This window comes from Triticum aestivum, chromosome 3B, assembly GCF_018294505.1.
Source record: "Triticum aestivum cultivar Chinese Spring chromosome 3B, IWGSC CS RefSeq v2.1, whole genome shotgun sequence".
NCBI lineage: Eukaryota > Viridiplantae > Streptophyta > Magnoliopsida > Poales > Poaceae > Triticum > Triticum aestivum.
Genome location: NC_057801.1, coordinates 537,253,718 through 537,272,730, shown reverse-complemented (window position 1 = coordinate 537,272,730; position 19,013 = coordinate 537,253,718). Strand labels below are relative to the sequence as shown.

Here is a 19,013-nt window from a genome sequence, read left to right as displayed (position 1 = left end):
AGCATTTTTTTATGTTGGATGTGGACGCGTGGACTATCGCCGGTCTTCGTGGTCGGCTTTTATGTTTAATTAAATATTTGTTTTTATTTTTTAATTGTTTTTTTTGCGTGTCGTTAAAATGGGTCGGATCAGTGTTGGGCGCATGCGCCGACCCAAATGTGGAAGCGGATATTGATATCCGTCAGGCCGACTCAAACGGACAAATCCGTCGTCCGTTTGGGTCGGCATGTTGGAGTTGCTCATCCTTCACACATAAACAAGTGACACGGAAATATAATTTTCAGTTGATTGACACCGAGTTGATCCCATTTTATTCAGCTCCTCGTACCACACGCTTCACCGCGGGAGCCCCTCGGGCGATTTGGCTGGAGGATAAAGCACCACCGAGTGGCTCCCGGTCCAGTGGTGCCGCGAGAAAGTCGTCCTCCTGTTGGAATGCCATACCTGCAAGCGCTCCAGAAGAGCAAGCTAGTCCACATGGCCAGGCTGCTCCTCCTCCTCCTCCTCGTGGTCGTCCTCCTGGCCTTCGGCTCGCCGGCGGCAGCGTCCGAGCGGCGGCGGAACGCCATCACGCACGTCAAAGGTTTCGATGGCCCTCTGCCTTTCTACCTGGAGACGGGGTACGTGGAGGTGGACGCCACGCACGGCACGGAGCTCTTCTACTACTTCATCCAGTCGCAGCGCAGCCCGAAGGAGGACCCCCTCATCGTGTGGATCACCGGCGGCCCCGGCTGCTCCGCCCTCTCCGGCCTCTTCTTCGAGATCGGCCCTCTCAAATTCGACGTGGCCACCTACACCGAGGGGTTCCCGACCCTGGTCTACTTCGAGGACTCCTGGACCAAGGTGAGCAACGTCATATTCCTCGACGCGCCCGTCGGCACGGGCTTCTCCTACGCGCGGGAGGAGCAGGGCCTCAACGTCAGCCTCACCGGCACCGGCGCGCAGCTCAGGATATTCCTCGAGAAGTGGATCGCCGACCACCCCGAGTTCACCTCCAACCCGCTCTACATCGGCGGCGACTCCTACTCCGCCTACCTCGTGCCGGTCACCGCGCTCGAGATCGCCAATCATAATGATGCGGGCCACGCAAGCGGAGGCCAGAAGCTCAACCTTCAGGGCTACCTGGTGGGCAACCCTGGCACGGACGACAGGTACGACACCCCGGGCAAGGTGCCTTTCATGCACGGCATGGGGCTCATCTCCGACGAGCTCTACGAGGCGGCGCGGGTCAGCTGCAGCCGGGACGACTTCGTCACGCCGAGCAACGCGCGGTGCGCCAACGCGCTCGACGCCATCAGCCTGGTCACCACCGACATCAACCCCGTGCACGTCCTGGAGCCCTTTTGCGGCCTCGCGCTGCGAGACCCCGGCGGCGCCACCGTCTTCACGAAGACGGCGAGGCTGCTGCTCCAGGACAACCTGGAGCACAGGCTGGCCCTCCCCGTGGAATGCCGGGACAACGGGTACCGGCTGTCGTACATCTGGTCGGACGACGCGGAGGTGAGGGAGACGCTGGGCATCCGCGACGGCTCCATCGGCGCGTGGAGCCGGTGCACCACGCTGGCGCACTACCGGCACGACGTGCGAAGCGCAGTACCGTACCACGTCAACCTGACGCGCCGGGGCTACCGGGCGCTGGTGTACAACGGTGACCACGACCTGGACTTCACCTTCGTGGGCACGCAGGCATGGATCAGGACGATGGGCTACCCCGTGGTGGCGCCATGGAGGCCGTGGTACTCCAAGCAGCAGGTCGCGGGGTTCACGACGGAGTACGCCTACAACCTCACCTACGCCACCGTCAAGGGCGCCGGGCACACCGCGCCGGAGTACCGCCCCAAGGAGTGCCTCGACATGCTTGACAGATGGACCTCGCCCGCCGGCAAGCTCTGACTCCGCTCCATTACGAACCACGCATTTCGTGTGCATACTATTTCAAAGAAACAAAATGGCTCGTCCGTCGACTTAGAAATAGTTGCTTCACATGTGTGCATAATAGAAATAGCAAAATCGTCAAGTGATCAATGGTCAAATATGCTTGGAGTCCGAAGTCTGACCAGTATATGGCGTTATTGTAGTGGTTAGCCATCCACTTCATGTGTACACGTTTTGAAATCAAATCTAAGCACAGTCTAAGTACAGTATTTTGGATAACAAAGTTGGACCAGTAGAAAGGCATTACCTGTAGCGACAGGAGTAGAGGTTTTGTTACCAACACGCATGTTTTGCTATTCATTTGATTTGATTTTACTGAGACTGACAGGCTCTTACTGTGCTAGCCAAGATATGTCTTTTCTTTTTTGCGAGATTAGCCAAGATATGTCAAGAACGCGACACCTCTACACCTTGCAGATTCCTCTCAAATCGTTAACTCATGCGAGCAGAAAAATAGGCGGCACAAAAAACAAAAATGAGGTCGCTATCCTGAAACCGAACGAAGTGCCGCATGGATGTCACACAAGAACCATCTAGAGCAAGTGTCCCGGAAAGATTTCTACGAAAGGTCTGACTAGGACACATTTAGATATGACATAATTATGTCATATCTAACCTCATGTCCATTATATTTGTGGCTTATTTATTTATTTGTTCTAACATTTTTTTTATTCTTTGTTGTTGCCTTATTTGTGGGAGGTTAGATGTAACATTCTTAGAAAACATCTAGATGTAAATTAGACAAACTATTCTACAAAACCCATGAAACTGTGTGCCCACCAAGCCACCATTTTCACCCCTGTCATGTCAAGATTTGTTGTTATTCAAATTCAAACACACCGCATGGTTCAAATGAAGTAAATAACATGATAAAAGCAAGGCTACAAAGTGTTATGAAGATGCTAGTGATGCTCAACAAGATCATGTTGGAGCTAGGTATGAACTTCTTGGTTCTAGATCCTACGATGCACTTCGAGAAATGTCTGAATCCTATTAGGACCGTGCTCTCGCTCAACACGGATTCCCATTGATGATGTACCAAAAGTTCTCAAGCATGTGTCTCTCATATTTAATGATCATGTTATGCAAGATGTTGCAACTAGTCATGATTTGTCATAGAACCTTGGAGTTTCAATATTCAGCAGGGCCACAAACGATTGCAAAGCACTTTTGAAGCACAGCAAAAGCTCTCTCCACATCCTTTCTAGTTCACTGTTGGCGTGTTGCAAGGTGATAACTTTTGCTACCTTTTAAACGTGGAATTGTTTTAACAAATGTGACTCGTGGAGGATAGATGTCACCCGCAAGGTAGTAACCCATAATGTACTCATGACCATTAATTGTATTGTTGCAAGGAGGAGCATCTCCGATAACAAGCCTAGCAAACAACGATGACCTCGACAGCACATTCAGGTCATTATGAGAGCCAGGAAATCCAAAAAGTGAATGCCAGATACATAGATCCTATGAGGAACAGCCTCAAGAATGATCGTTGGATTGTTGAAGTGGCCTTTTGTACTGACCTTTCCATCATGCAGGATAATTCTTCCATGTACGGAGCATGCAGTCAACTAATCCTCTCGGTGTCTTCCTCGTTGGGTGCCCTCAAGTACTCCAGCCCAAAGACATCAAGCACTTCTTTTGCGAACCTTAGAACGACCTCCAAGATTGTATCTTCTCCGATGTAGACATAGTCATCAATTGCATCGGCCCAACACCCATGTGCTAGAATTTGAACAGCCGCAATACACTTCATCAAAGGGCTCGCACTTATCTCTCGCATGCATTCCTTCTAAGCTTGAACCAATCATCATACTTCTCCATGGCTTTTGGAATGGTGAGAAAGAGACTTGTTTGCATCCGAAAGAGGCGGCAAAAATACTTCTTCGAATAGGTTAGATTAGGGTCAAAATAATCTCTCATAATCTTGGCATGACCCTCGGCTATTCACGATTGAGTTGTATGCGGCCAAATTACGATCCTCTCCTCGGCCTCCAGATATCATCATTGAAAATCATGCCAATGACAATTTCAAAGTCATCGTCATCTTCTTCCTTCACGGGATGACGATGAGTCCTCGAAGATCATCTCTCTCATCCTATTCATCTTCAACTGAAACAATTCGGTTCAATTCAATTGGACAAAACAAAATGAGACAAAAAAAAATACTCACATCCAAAACGTCGAACACTTGCAAGGCGGTGGTGCTCTATGGGTTGGTCGGTGTTGAGCGAGTAAATTGCACGAAACCACCACTTTGAAGGCTAGGTTTGCAGAAAACACTACGTTACATTCTTTTTGCGAAAAACACTGTGCCTACCGTAATCATTTTGCAAAAACTACTGATCAGCGGATTAGAGTGTTTAGTACGTTTATGACAGGTGGGTCCAGATTTTGTTGACGTGGCATAACGGCTCGGCCGAGACAGCGTTAGATCGAGGATTTGACTAGATTTACAAACCAGTCCCTGCAATTTTACATGAAAACGCCTCAATCAAAATCAGAAAAGCATTCAGCTCCATGGGCTACCAAGCATGACGTGAGCAGAACAACCGATTCAATTCGATTCAGCTGCATCCACGGCATCTCAATGCACCCCAACTCGGCCAACATGTACGCCTGCTGCCTTCTGGCGCGCGTGGACATCACCGAGGGCGTTCCGCGCAACGCCGTCGTCGGCTACTGCCCTGACTGCTTCTCTTACCTCCAGCCGCCGCGCTCCTGGCTCCGCGCCGGCCCGGAGTCCCCCGAGTTCCTGCAGATCCTCCTGCGCCGCCTCAAGCACCCGCTCACCTGCCTCCGTATCTTGCTCTCTCGCGTCGAGTTTGTCTTCTCCGAGCCCCACTTTAAGAGAAAAGGCCAGAGCCCAACTTTATAAATAAAGCCACCAGCAGAGTAATAACAAACCACACATGCGAGCAACACATCATGACCCGAGTATCAACGGCAACCAGACCAAGCTAAAGTAAAACGTACATGGCTCCCAGGCCAGTACACGGCGCGCAAGCCGGAGACTCAAAAGACAGCGAAATCAGGGCCAACAACTCCTAATTGCTGGCTTGAGCTGGAGAAAGGGAGGTAGCAGTAGCCCGAATCTTGTACGTCATGACATCAAAAGCATCCCGGTCCTCCTCCTTAGTCAATAATCTCCACTACTGCAAGAATATGCAAGTTTTAAATAAGCAATTAGTAGGTTTAACAAGAAATACATGTTCAATGGTAAACTTGTTCCTTGTCGTCCATAGAGTCCAACACACCGCAGCCAATCCCACCCAGAACAATTTTCTCTGGGCCCCAACCAAGTTAGAGGCCAAAAGACAAAGGTCTGAGAAGGAAGGGGGTCTCCAAGAAACATGCAACCACGATCTGATACAACACTAGAAAAGTTTAGCCAAAACACAGTTAAAGAAGATACGGGTCATGTCCTCTCGTTGCCCGCATAGGGCGCAACAGCCAGAGCCAGGACCATTACGTTTGCGAATCTGGTCACCAGCCGGCAACCGCCCACGCGAGGCCTGCCATAAGAAAATCTTGATTTTTGGAGGAACGCGGGCCCTCCATATCCACTTGAATTTGGAAGTGTTCAAACCAGAGATCAACTTGCCATATAGGGATTTAACAAAGAATCCACCAGACAAGGAGTGGGGCCAGGCCACTGAGTCCTCCACCTCCGAGAGCGTAGGGAAGAAGGCAATGGGGCGCTGCTAGTCGACCAACTCTTCAGGAGATAGAGAACGCTGCAGCTGGAGGTCCCAATTATTGGCAGAGAGCTCAGAGATTGAGATCTCAGGGTCAGGGCAGTAAGAGAAAAGGACAGGAAAGGAAGCCGCAAGCGTGTTCGTACCGCACCACCAGTCAAGCCAAAATCTAGTGGATCTGCCATTATGCACAACAAATTTGACTAGGCCTTGGAAAACAGGCCTAAGTTTTACAAGCTCTTTCTAGAACTGAGAGGCGCCTGTGGCACGGGCAAACATGGGGCTCGAGGAAGGGAAGTATTTGGTTTTGAGAATGTTAAACCAATGGGGTTTATCCATGGTGGCGGACATGATCTTCCACCACCATTTGATGAGCAGGCACTTGTTCATGACTAAAGTATTAATAATGCCCAGCCCCCCGAGGCTCTTGGGTCGGCAAATGTGTTCCCATTTAACCATGCGATAATTTCGCTTGTTATCAGCCGCATTACAATAGAAGGAACCTCTATGTTTATCAAACCCAGCGTGTGTACCATTATTGAGAAGATAAAAACTCATCACAAACATAGGGAGGGACGAGAGACAAGCGTTAATCAGAACAACTTTTCCAGCTTGAGTATTGTATCTACCCCTCCAGGGCATGACACGATTGCCAACTTTGGCCATCGTAGGTGTGAAGTCTTTGGCCAAAAGTTTGTCAGAAGAAATAGGAATGCCAAGGTACTTGAGGGGGAAGAAGCCTAGAGAACAGTTCAGCAAGTGGGCTACACACAAGGCCTCGATCTCTGAAACACCAGTGACGATCACTTCACTTTTGGAAAAATTCATTTTCAAGCCCGATAGTGCCTCGAAGCAAAGAAGGAGAAACTAGAGATGGGAGAGGCAAGCATCATTAAGTTCCACCATAATAATCGTATCATCGGCATACTGTAGATGAGTAATACCTTCAGGGATGAGATGCGAGCTCACCGGCGTGATGTGTCCATCCACCACGGCTCTAGACAAAATATTAGAGAGAGCATCCGCAACAAAGTTAAAAAAGGATGGGAGAGGTCGGGTCTCCTTGCCTGAGGCCTTTGGAATTCTTGAAGAAGTTACTAACCCTCCCATTGACAGAAATAGCAGTGTGGCCCCCCGAGACCATCTGCATAATTCTGTGAACAACGCCACCATCAAAACCCTTGGACAGAAGAACCTGCCTTAAGAAGTCCCAACTCACGGAATCATAAGCCTTCTCAAAATCCAACTTAAGGAGAACTGCCTTGTTGCCAGATTTATGGATATCATGGATGATCTCATGCAGGCAAAGGACCCCATCAAGGATAAAGTGACCTTTGACAAAGGCGGATTGAGTAGGAGAAAGGGTGCGATGAGAAACTGGTGTAAGGCTAGTGGCCAAACATTTGGCAGGAAATTTGGCAAAAATATTAATCAGAGCAATAGGCCTAAACTGGGAAATGAGCTCCGCACCCTTGACTTTAGGAATGAGGGAAATAACATCATAATTGAGTCTAGAATGTCCATCATCCCCAAACAGAACCCTTGGATAATCGCACAAATAAGCGCTTTAAGTTGAGTCCAAAAAGTCTTGAAGAAAGGAATTGAGAAGCAATCTGGGCCAGAAGCAGAGTTAGCATTAGCTTTATTGATAGAAATGAAGATTTCCTCTTCAGAGAAAGGAAGCATAAGAGCAGAATTTTCATCCAAAGAGACCCGGTCGCAGTTGTTCCAGAAAGAAGAGGAAATTCTAAAGCCTAGATCTGGTTTGGCAGAGAGAACGGAAGAGAAGAAATCAACCATGTGGTCCATGAAAATGCCTTGGTCTGAGAATTTTAACCCGTTGATCATCAGGTTGTCAATCGTGCATCTTTGACGCTAAAAGCAAAAGTGCTCCCTGGGTGGTTTTGGTAATTAATGTCAACATATCTCTTGTTGGACTAATCCTTTATCTAGTATATTTCAGATGGGTTCAACAGTGGAGTGGCGTGGACAAGAGAATGTGGAACCCCTTCAAGATGCTAAGGACAGAAGATTGGCAAAAGCTCAAGATTCTACATTTTCATTTTAGTGATCCAGGATCACATTGAGTCCATAGGAAAGCCAACACTATAAAAAAGGGGATGAGGTGTTGTTTAATGGCTTGGTTGCTCAAAGTGCTTAGTGATATGCTCCAAATCCCTCAACCACTTTCTCATATCCACATATGTCCCAAACCAAAAGTCAAACTCAGCCCCACCGATTTGATCTATCCGGCGCCACCGAGTTCATTTGACATAGCCACTAACAGAAACCCTAATCAGTTCGGTCTCACCGGTGGGATCTCGGTCTCACCGAGATGGGCTTACAAACTCTCTGACGGTGTCCTGGACTAGGGGGTACTCACCACGTCATCTCCCGATCTGTTAGATTGGGCCGAGGACCCCCATGGCTGTATACTCATGGGCCAGTCCGGTCAGCTACCGCATACAAGGAAGATTCCGCAAGACTCGACGATCAAGACAAGGACTCCTCCCCCACCGGTGTATTCGGCTAGGACTCTTGTTATCCTAGGCCTCTGGTGCATTATGTAAACCAAGGCCAGGCTAGTCGATAGACATATACAACAATCATACCATAGGCTAGCTTCTAGGGTTTAGCCTCTCTGATCTCGTGGTAGATCAACTCTTGTATTACCCATATCATCAATATTAATCAAGCAGGAGTAGGGTTTTACCTTCATCGAGAGGGCCCGAACCTGGGTCAAAACATCGTGTCCCTTGTCTCCTGTTACCATCCGCCTAGACGCACAGTTCGGGACCCCCTACCCGAGATCCACCGGTTTTGACACCGACATTGGTGCTTTCATTGAGAGTTCCGCTGTGTGTTCGGCAAAGGGTCGATGGCTCGCCTGCAGATCAACTGCGACTTCGGCATCTTCATCAACAGCTCGGCTGGTCACCTTGGTTCGACCAAGGACTGCGCCCTACCTCCGATCGTCATGTTCGGATGAGGGCCTTCATCAACATCAGCTCCGATCTCTATCAAGATCACGGAGGAATCATCCAGGGAGCCCGGGGGCTCAACGTCAACATTGCCCTCGGGCGACTGTGCTGTTTTTCTGGACAGCGAACTTGTATCCGCCGTCACCGCCTCCTCGAGCATTGGTTTGACGATTGCTTCGGTGGAATAGTGTGGAATTACTTCTACAACAGCCACGCTAAATTTTGTCGAGTTCCGATGGAGGAATCTCCGACAATCTATGATATACCGGAGCCCTGTCAAATCTAGACGAGAATCTGGACGAGTTTAGGGCGTGGTGTCCAGCTTCTAGTTCAGACGTCCTTTGGAAGATCCAACCGTTGATCGGCTGAAGAATTCCTATATCTACCACCTCCCAAAATTTCAGCTCGATCCGACCGTCCAAACTCCGGGAACCTTCCGATTAGTGCATCACTTTTCGGATCTGTTTTCTGGGCGAAAACGAATCCGACCCGAGTTCGTCTGTTTTATGAACGGGAATTCGGACATCCTTTTTGAAGGAAGTTTTGTATGGGGTATCGTGTTTTGTTCCCGAACACATCCCGCTAACCTTAAAATCTTTTGAACATGATCTTCAACATCATGCTGGTGTCAAACCAGTCCGGCAATATTGCTCCACGGCTGCCGACCTGCGCTAGACATGTCGTCACTTTGTTGAGCCGCGCTCAATTTCTTCGGATCATCATCTCGGCAAGCCGAACAAGAGTCCGGCATCGCGAAGGATAAATCATCACCAACATCGCCGCCCCACGGATTACATGGAGCGGGCACACCTGCATCGCCGCCCGGTCACTTCATCAAGCCGGCATCGACCATGTCACGACCTGCATCGGCAGGGCCGCACTGTTGCTTTTTCAAGCTGGTGTCCATCATGCCGACCTACTTCGACTCATTGGCTGACATCGAGGCTTCATCACGTTAGCTGGACCGGGGGCTTCATCATTTCTTCATCAACCTACTCCAGAGACTTCGGCGTCGCTGGCCGACCAGCTCCGTCACGTTAGCTGGACCGAGGGCTTTGCCTCGGCGAGCCAACCTTTGCCAGCATCGCCATGCCGTTGCTTTATCGCCCATCAGGCGATAGGTGTACGGATCGAGTCCCAATTTTGGGAATCACCTTTCTTCGGATTGCTACAACAAATAAGCCAGGTGCTATTAATCCTAGTGTTTTTTGCTTGTTTGGGTTCATTTTTTCCAACGAATTATTACTCTGCTTTGTCCATCATATATATGCAGGTCTATCAAATGGTGGCCACATTAACGACGGTCGTATGGTGGTTCAATCAGTTTCCGTACATAGTCCGGCGAACGCCACATCCGGAACTCGAACCGACCTGTAAATTCAGGCCTTGCCATGCCTTTACCGCATCATGCCGCCGCCCTGCATCGACATTGACTTTGGCGTCAGGCCATATTTCTTTTATTACTCACTTTGCATAAATTATTTGTTATGCAACGATTTTTTTATTACTATTATCTCCGGTTTGCACTATTTTTTGTGCACAGGAAAATGATCCATCCAGACTATATCCTTTGACGTCACCTCAGCTGGACGGGGGGCTTCGTCAACACTTCATTACCCCATGCCGGGGACTTCGGCATCACCCTGTCGTCCTGCATTGACCATGCTATGTCACCACTTCGGCGTGTCAAGCTCTCCGCTCCGCCACCTCGGGACCGGCTTGGGGGATGGAACCTTGTCCCGTATCAAGATCGGACCGCGTCATCAATACCGAACACATTAACCAGCTAAGTCGCTTTCATGCTCAAAGCTTTAATTTCTAACTTGTGTTCGGTTCGACCAAGCATTATACTTTTTTGGAAAAATGTTGCTTGTAAATTTTTTTTCTTGTCCAAACTTTGTTTGTGACGCATAAATTCAAATACCTAGTTCATTTGGGGGCTTCCGTCATGAAGCTTTTCCTCTTGCATATGATTATACTTGTACGGCTTCATTCCTTATTCGTGTATTACGCCACAATATGCACCATATTGACTTAAGCGATTTGCAAGCTGGGTTGCCTCGCTCCTGTGTTTACCCATACGTTCCCGATTGTTCAGCTAGGGAGTAAAGGGAGCACCTCTGCGATTGTCACGATCGGGTCATCCGAGCCGGACCTCAGACTGGGTGAAGCCGAAAGCTAGCGCTCTTATAGTTTTCAATGATGGTCGGCACACAACGGAACTCATGAGTACAAAAAATCTATTGCACAAGTCTCATAATAACAATGAGCACCGAAGAAAGGTATCGGTGGGGGTACTATTTTCTTCAAAGATGCTTCTTACACTTCGCAGTAATATAGCATAAGTTCCCTGAGCGCGCTTTGTCTGTTACAACATTATGGCCTGATTGCCTGGTTATTGGAAACACCGTCGATATTCTCGACAGATGGAGTACATAACACTTTTCGGTCCTTGACCGAAGAGGGAGAAGCCGACGGTCGGTTAAGACACGTTTAAAGTTCGGTTGAACATAGATATGATACAAGTACTTCGGTACATACAATCATTCTTTTACCCAAGTCACTTGGGGGCTCTTATGTTTATTTGAGCCGTTTTATAATAAGTGTTTCTCTTCTTTGTCGTTGCAAAGTTTTTATTATTATTTATCACTCATTTTTTCAAAACAAGTGTGCGGTCACTAGCCGGGGAGCCTAATTTCTCTCTCAAAGCCGCTAGAGTTTAGTTTGCTAAACTGGCCTAGTAAGAAGTACTCCGCCTTCGGGATAGGAGGTTGAAGCCGTAGGCTGACCCGTTTGAAGTTTTGAGATAGGATGTGTCATGTTAAAGCACGGCAGAAGAACCTTTTTTTTCTAAAGTCCAATTTTCGGATTGGCACCGAACACTTGATCTAGTTCGGACATTAACATTTTGAATAAGTTTTTTGGCTTTTCGAGCCCATGGCACTTTTAAACTATTTGTGTGTTTTCAGCACAAGTCTCGCAGTGCAACGCCGGACACCTTTAGAGATTCAGCAAAAACATTCTCGGATATTGCTCTATATGCATCGGTTTCGAATTGTGTCCCGGCTCCTGCGCTTGCCCCCTACGTTCCGCTTTGTTCGGCTAGGTGTGCAAAGGGAGAACCACTGCGATGGTGCTTCCAGCTCACATGGTTAAGCACCTCAGTGGAGAAAGCCAAAAACTGACTGTCACAATAAGCGTAAACTGGTCAGCGATCCGATGACTGTGTTAAATGATGGGCCATTCATAACATTGGCCGAAGTGTTTACGACTTGACCTTGACTGTCGCCGAACACTAGCGGGGGCTATTAACTGGCCTCCCAAACTAAATCCTCGATATTTTGCTCTTACATTGGAGCTGAGGTTTCATGATCATGCTTAGCATGACAACCCAAAGAAAGGAACCGATAGCAGGACTATTTTCTTTGGAAGACATTTCTTCTGTTAAACAACAATATAACATATCTCTCTACGTACCTTTGTTTATAAAACCGTATGGCCAGATTGCCTTGTTTGTCGTAAATCTTTGCCCTCATAAAGGCTTTATAAAATAGGACAAACACTCCTCGGCTATTGGCCGAGGAGGTTGAAGCCGATGGTCGGTCAACAAAGTTTTGTACAATGCGGATCCGAGCATTAATGACATAAAGTACTTGGATACATAGAGTCATTACACATAATTTGTGATTTTACTATGGATATCGATCCTTAATTCGGCCTCCCGTGCCCGCATTAAGGCTCAGGGGCTACCGGGCTTCGGGCTTATTATTTACAAATATTAAAGGGGCACATCGATCCCCTGATCTGGTGTTGCCACCCGGCCAGTGTCTCGTGGGCTACTGCATTGCCTGTCCAATGCAGAAAATTTTAAGTGTAATACAGTCTCCGAGGAGATTTTGATCCTCAGGTTGGTCGGCCGCACCCAACCTGAGTTTTGAGGACTGAGCACGCCGCTTTTTGTGTCCCAAAGTATTCTGCCGAGCTAGGACTTGATCCTCAGACCGATTTTGCAAATCAACCTGAGTCTCAGCAGCTACGGGGATCAGCGGTCTTATGTCATCCTTCATGGGCATCTCGGGTTTTAGACCGATACCCACCTTGAGGGTTACTTGCTATGTATCTCGGTAGAGAATAAATTGCACCAATCAAAAATATTGACAAAAATCGGCCCACATTCGGGGTGGTGCACCACCTCAGAAGCAGTCTGGCATAAAGCTCGGGCGCTAGTGGATGGCTCCATAGAGGGCATTTTCGGCATTAAGCTCAGCTAAACTCCTTCAAACTTCTTTGAACCAAGGTGATTTACGACACCTCGGATACAATTCGGCGTTGGAGCTCGGATACATAGCCTGGTGTTAGAGCTGGGAAGCAGTCCGGCATTGGTGCTCGACTACAAAAGATACCTCGAATGCAGTCCGGCGTTGGAGCTCGGACGCAAGAGGACGTTACCGCCCGGGAACAACTTCAAACCCGAGGTGTGGCATAAAAATAACAAGGCATTGATAAAGGCCGGAAACTTAAAGGGGCTCCTCGGATACCCGACGTGTAAACTCGTCGAATGCATTTCGGCGATCCTCAAGATCGAAGATGAGAAGATTTGTTGAACCAGTTTTCAAGACCGACGACTGAAGATGAAGAACGGTTCGGAAGAATCGAGGAGCGTCCCTAAACTTGAAGACCGGTTCAGGGGGCTACTGGCGGTGTCCTGGAGTAGGGGGTACTCACCACATCATCTCCCGATCTGTTAGATTGGGCCGAGGACCCCCATGGACGTATACTCATGGGCCAGTACGGTCAGCTGCCGCATACAAGGAAGATTCCGCAAGACTTGGCGATCAAGACAAGGACTCCTCCCCCACCGGTGTATTCAGTTAGGACTCTTGTTATCCTAGGCCTCTGGTGCATTATATAAACCAAGGCCAGGCTAGTCGATAGACATATACAACAATCATACCATAGGCTAGCTTCTAGGGTTTAGCCTCTCTGATCTCGTGGTAGATCAACTCTTGTACTACCCATATCATCAATATTAATCAAGCAGGAGTAGGGTTTTACCTCCATCGAGAGGGCCCGAACCTGGGTAAAAACATTGTGTCCCTTGTCTCCTGTTACCATCTGCCTAGACGCACAATTTGGGACCCCCTACCCGAGATCCGCCGGTTTTGACACCGACACTCTCTGTTACCTGTTGCAATTATTTTGGTCCCATCGAGATAAGCAATCGGTCCCACTGAGTTTGCCTGACCAACTCTTTGTTTAGCTTATTACCAAAATCGGTTCCACCGAGTTTGTGTAACTGGTCAAACCTAGTTGAGGTTTTACCCTAACCCTAGCACATCGGTCCCACCGAGTTGATCATATCGGCCCCACCGAAAAGCCTAACATTCACATTTTGAACTAAATCAGTCTGACCGAGTTTCATGATTCGGTCTCATCGAGTTTGGTAAATTGTGTGTAACGGTTAGATTTTGTATGGAGGCTATATATACCCCTCCACCCACTCTTCATTCATGGAGAGAGCCATCAGAACATGCCTACACTTCCTGCATATATTTTCTGAGAGAGAACCACCTACTCATGTGTTGAGACCAAGATATTCCATTCCAACCACAAGAATCTTGATCTCTAGCCTTCCCCAAGTTGCTTTCCACTCAAATCATGTTTCCACCAAATCCAAACCTGTGAGAGAGTTGAGTGTTGGGGAGACTATCATTTGAAGCACAAGAGCAAGGAGTTCATCATCAACACACCATCTATTACCTTTTGAAGAGTGGTGTCTCCTAGATTGGTTAGGTGTCACTTGGGAGCCTCTAACAAGATTGTGGAGTTGAACCAAGGAGTTTGTACGGGCAAAGGAGATTGCCTACTTCATGAAGATCTACCCTAGTGAGGCAAGTCCTTCGTGGGCGATGGCCATGGTGGGATCGACAAGGTTGCTTCTTCGTGGACCCTTCGTGGGTGGAGCCCTCCATGGACTCGCGCAACCGTTACCCTTCGTGGGTTGAAGTCTCCATTAACGTGGATGTATGATAGCACCACCTTTCGGAACCACGAAAAAAATCTCCGTGTCTCAAATTGTGTTTGCATACTCCAATCACATTCCTTTACATTCTTGCAACTTGCATGCTTTACTTTCCACTGCTCATATACTCTTTCCATGCTTGCTTGAAATGTATTGTGTATGTTTAAACTTGTGCTAAAACTCCACCTCAACTTGAAGAAATTAAAAACTGCTACTTTTCTTTGTTGAGGGTCTAATCACCCCCCCTCTAGACACCTTTTCTCGATCCTTTCAATTGGTATCATAGCATTGGTCTCCATTGCTTTGGTTTAATCACCATTGGAGGAAGATGGATGAGTCTATGTTAGGGAGTCTTAGACATAGAGTGCCTATACTTGATGGAGATTTCTTTCATGAGTGGAAAAAATGAGATGCTTGTAATTTTCAATGAATATCATTTTAACAAGTACATTACTAGCTCTTGTGCATCCCATGTTGATCCTTTGCATCCTACCCTTGATGAGTCTATTGACATGATCCACAACCTTAGAACTGTTAATCTTATCACTAGAGGTTTGCCTAGAAACTTGATTGGTTGCTTGCCTACTCTTGATTGTGCCTACACTATATGGAGATTTCTTGAGGAACGATTTCCAAACTATTCCTTAGAAAACTTAGATGAAATTCTTCATAAGTCTATTGCCTTGAGTAAGATGAATTCCAATGATCCTAGGTTTGGTGATTGTCTATTTGAGCTTACTAACCTCATGCGTGCCAAAGGAGATGTTGGAATCATTAGCAATATCATCTCCTAAGCCATTAGAATTCATAAAGATGAACATTGTGATGATCATTTATCTAATGAATCACTCTCTCTAGGAATTGATCCATCACAAGACGATGTTGAACATGGATACTATGATGAGGATGATGATAGTAACTTTGATCTCGATGAGTCTATGAGATACTTTGGTCTTATGGCTAATCTTCGCGGCTACATGGCTGGAGGAAAGAATGGGTCCTTGATAGTGGATGTACCGATCACATGACCAGAGATAAGGATATGTTTCGTGAGCTTGCTGAAAACGACGGCCCTCGAAAGTATGTCACCTTCGGTGATAACTCAAAGGGTAAGGTGGTTGGCCTTGGTAAGGTGGCCATCTCACATGATATCTCCATACAAAATGTCATGCTCGTTGAATCTCTTGGCTATAATTTACTTTCCGTATCTAGACTTGCTGACTTTGGTTTCAATGTCCTATTTACTGAAGTAGATTGCCAAGTGTTTCGTAGAGATAATCATAAAGTGGTCTTTACCGGTATACGTAGAGGTGATCTATATATTGTTGATTTCACTAAAAAGGCTCAACCTAGAACTTGATTAATTGCTAAATCTTCTAAAGGCTGGTTGTGGCACAGATGGTTAGGTCATGTGGGCATGGGAAATCTTGATAAGCTTATCAAAGGTGATCATATCCTTGGAGTAAAAGATGTTATATTTGACAAGGATAGATTGTGCAGTGCTTGTCAAGCAGGAAAACAAGTTGAAGGAAGTCACTGAGAGAGTCCTGGATTAAGGGGTCCTTGGGCGTCCGGATTATGTAACATGGTCCGGACTATTGGGCTATGAAGATACAAGACTGAAGACTTCTTCCCTTGTCCGGATGGGACTCTCCTTTGCGTGGATGGCAAGCTTGGCATTTGAATATGTAGATTCCTTCCTTTCTAAACTGACTCTGTACAACCCTAGGCCCCTCCGGTGTCTATATAAACCAGAGGGTTTAGTCTATAGAGGCAATCACAATCCGATAGGCTAGACTTCTAGGGTTTAGCCATTACAATCTTGTGGTAGATCAACTCTTGTAATCCTCATATTCATCAAGATCAATCAAGCAGGAAGTAGGGTATTACCTCCATCAAGAGGGCCCGAACCTGGGTAAACATCATGTCTCCCGTCTCCTATTAACATCGATCCTAGACGCACAGTTCGAGACCCCCTACCCGAGATTCGTTGGTTTTGACACCGACATTGGTGCTTCTGTTGAGAGTTCCACTATGACGTCATCAGAAGGCTCGATGGCTCCATCAGTTATCTACAACAATGCTGCCCCGTGGGAGGATTTCCTCCCCGGCCAGCTCTTCGTATTCGGCGGCTTCGCACTGTGGGCCAACTCGCTTGGCCATCTAGAGCAGATCGACAGCTACACCCCAGGTCACCAGATTAGTTTTGGAAATCTGGATTATGTCGCTGATATCCGAGGGGACTTGATCTTTGAAGGGTTAACGACCCCAACCTCCGCTCTGGCCTTAGATCCGGAGCACACCGCCAGGTCCGAGGACGTGATTATTGAGCCCGCCAAACTATTTGCGGCCACTAAGCCCAATACGGGAGAGTCGGAGGAAGTAGTGTTGCTGGCAACCGTCATGGAGCCAGACTCTTCTCCGGACACTAGCTCCGAACCCTCGGAATCAGCATCGCGTGAGCTCAGCTAAGGAGTTTCCTTCCTCCGTACTCCATGGAGTTTCTTCTCCCTGGCCAAACCTCGCCTTTAAGCGAGTCTCTGGACTTGATGCGATCCCTCGTCATTACAGAGGAGCAATGTCCGAAATATGCCCAGCTTAGACTAGGGGCTGAGAGCAGGGAATTTTACGTCCCACCCACCACCCACTTCATAGCCACTGTCGAGGACTTAACTCACATGCTCGACTACGGCTCCAAAGACATCAACGGTATGGACGAAGATACCGGAGAGGAGCAGGCCGAAAACCCGCCATTTACCAGACGCTGGACAACCACCTCTTCGTATGACGTGTACATGGTGGACACACCCAAAGAGGGTAACAACGATGATAAAGAGATCCAGTTGAGGATAAACCTCCTGAGACACAACCCAAGCGCCGACGTCAGTGGCACCGCTCTAAATCACGCCGTGGAAAAGACAGAATACCGGCACCAGAGACAACAACACTCCGGACGATGCCGAAGACAAAGAAGACCCCGTCGAGCCAACCTTCAAACAGGACGATCGGGAAGACGGGCAAGTTAGCCCTGACGAATAGGCCGTAAATGAAGACTCAGAGGACAATAATTATCTCCCACTCTCCGAGGATGAGGTGAGCCTTGGTGACGAAGGCTTTATCGTACCTGAGGAACCTCTCGAGCAGGAGCGTTTTAAGCGCCGGCTAATTGCCACTGCAAGGAGCCTGAAAAAGAAACAGCAGCAACTTCAAGCTGATCAAGATCTGCTCAACTATAGGTGAACTAATGTCCTGGCAGCCGAGGAATACGGCCTTGAACGCCCAACCAAAAGTTACCTCAAGCGTAAACTGCTACCCCAATTTGACGACGAGGCCCTCGAGCCCGCACCATCAACACGTAATGTGGCTGACCGACCACCTCGTGGCCGGGACAAAATGACAACTCAAGCCGAACACCAACCCATATTACCTCGCCGTAAAGGTAGAGATATAACAGCTTGGGGATACACATATGACCTGCGGCAAGACCTGGACAGTAGAGCGGGTGTCAGGACCCCGACTCGATGCCACATAGGTCTAGCATGTAACACCTCATATCACTTTGCGGCCTCACGCACGGTATTCCCACGGGTGTCGCCTTACCTTTGCCCGGGACCGTTTGCGCCTTTTGGCTCACGTATATGATAGTGTCGCTAGCATCCATATGATAAAGAGCCCGGGCTGACATGACTAGTCGTAAACCCAAAGTGGCACAGACTTACAGGGACAGGCATCCATGACCCAGCTTCGAACGTGTCGGTCATCAGCAAATGGGTCCGGGCTGTAGCACTGGGCTAGCAGGACTCCGGTAAACCGGGCTGTAGCGGGCTAACAGGACTCCGGTACTCAAAGCGTGACATTTCCCCGAAGGGACAGACACAGGAACGAAGAAGGACACATGCCGGCCAGCCTAAGTGTTCCGGAGCAGTAGCAAGCTACCATGGCTCAGTGAAACACTAGGAGACATTTCCCGGTAAGAGAGGCTACTAAAGATAAACAACTAGATGGTCAGATCCCACACATACCAAGCATTTCAATAACATACACACAATATGCTCGATATGTGCAATACAACATGGCATCACAAAATGACTCTACGACTCAAGTAGTTTATTCAATAGGCTCCGAGGAGCGAGATATTACAAACATGGGTCTCATGACCCAACACTCAGAGCATACAAGTCAAAGCACAAGCGGAAGCTATCATGTCTGAGTACAGACAACTATAAATGAAAAAGGCTGAGAAGCCTGACTATCTATCAGATCCTGCCGAGGGCACAAGATCGTAGCTGAGGTATCAAGCTAAACGTCGAAGTCCACGTGGAACTACTAGTGAGACTGAAGTCTCTCTGCAAAATGTAAAATAGGCAAACGTGAGTA

The 19,013-nt window shown here is 47.9% G+C and overlaps 1 protein-coding gene across 1 annotated transcript; it reads left to right on the top strand.

Moving 5' to 3' along the window:
• The first annotated feature begins 344 nt into the window (after nt 1-344).
• Nucleotides 345-2,154, top strand: LOC123070770 (serine carboxypeptidase-like 2). Its single transcript, XM_044494088.1, has one exon. It carries the CDS (start codon nt 436-438, stop codon nt 1,891-1,893), a length of 1,458 nt encoding a protein of 485 aa, XP_044350023.1. The 5' UTR covers nt 345-435; the 3' UTR covers nt 1,894-2,154.
• The last annotated feature ends 16,859 nt before the right edge of the window (nt 2,155-19,013 follow it).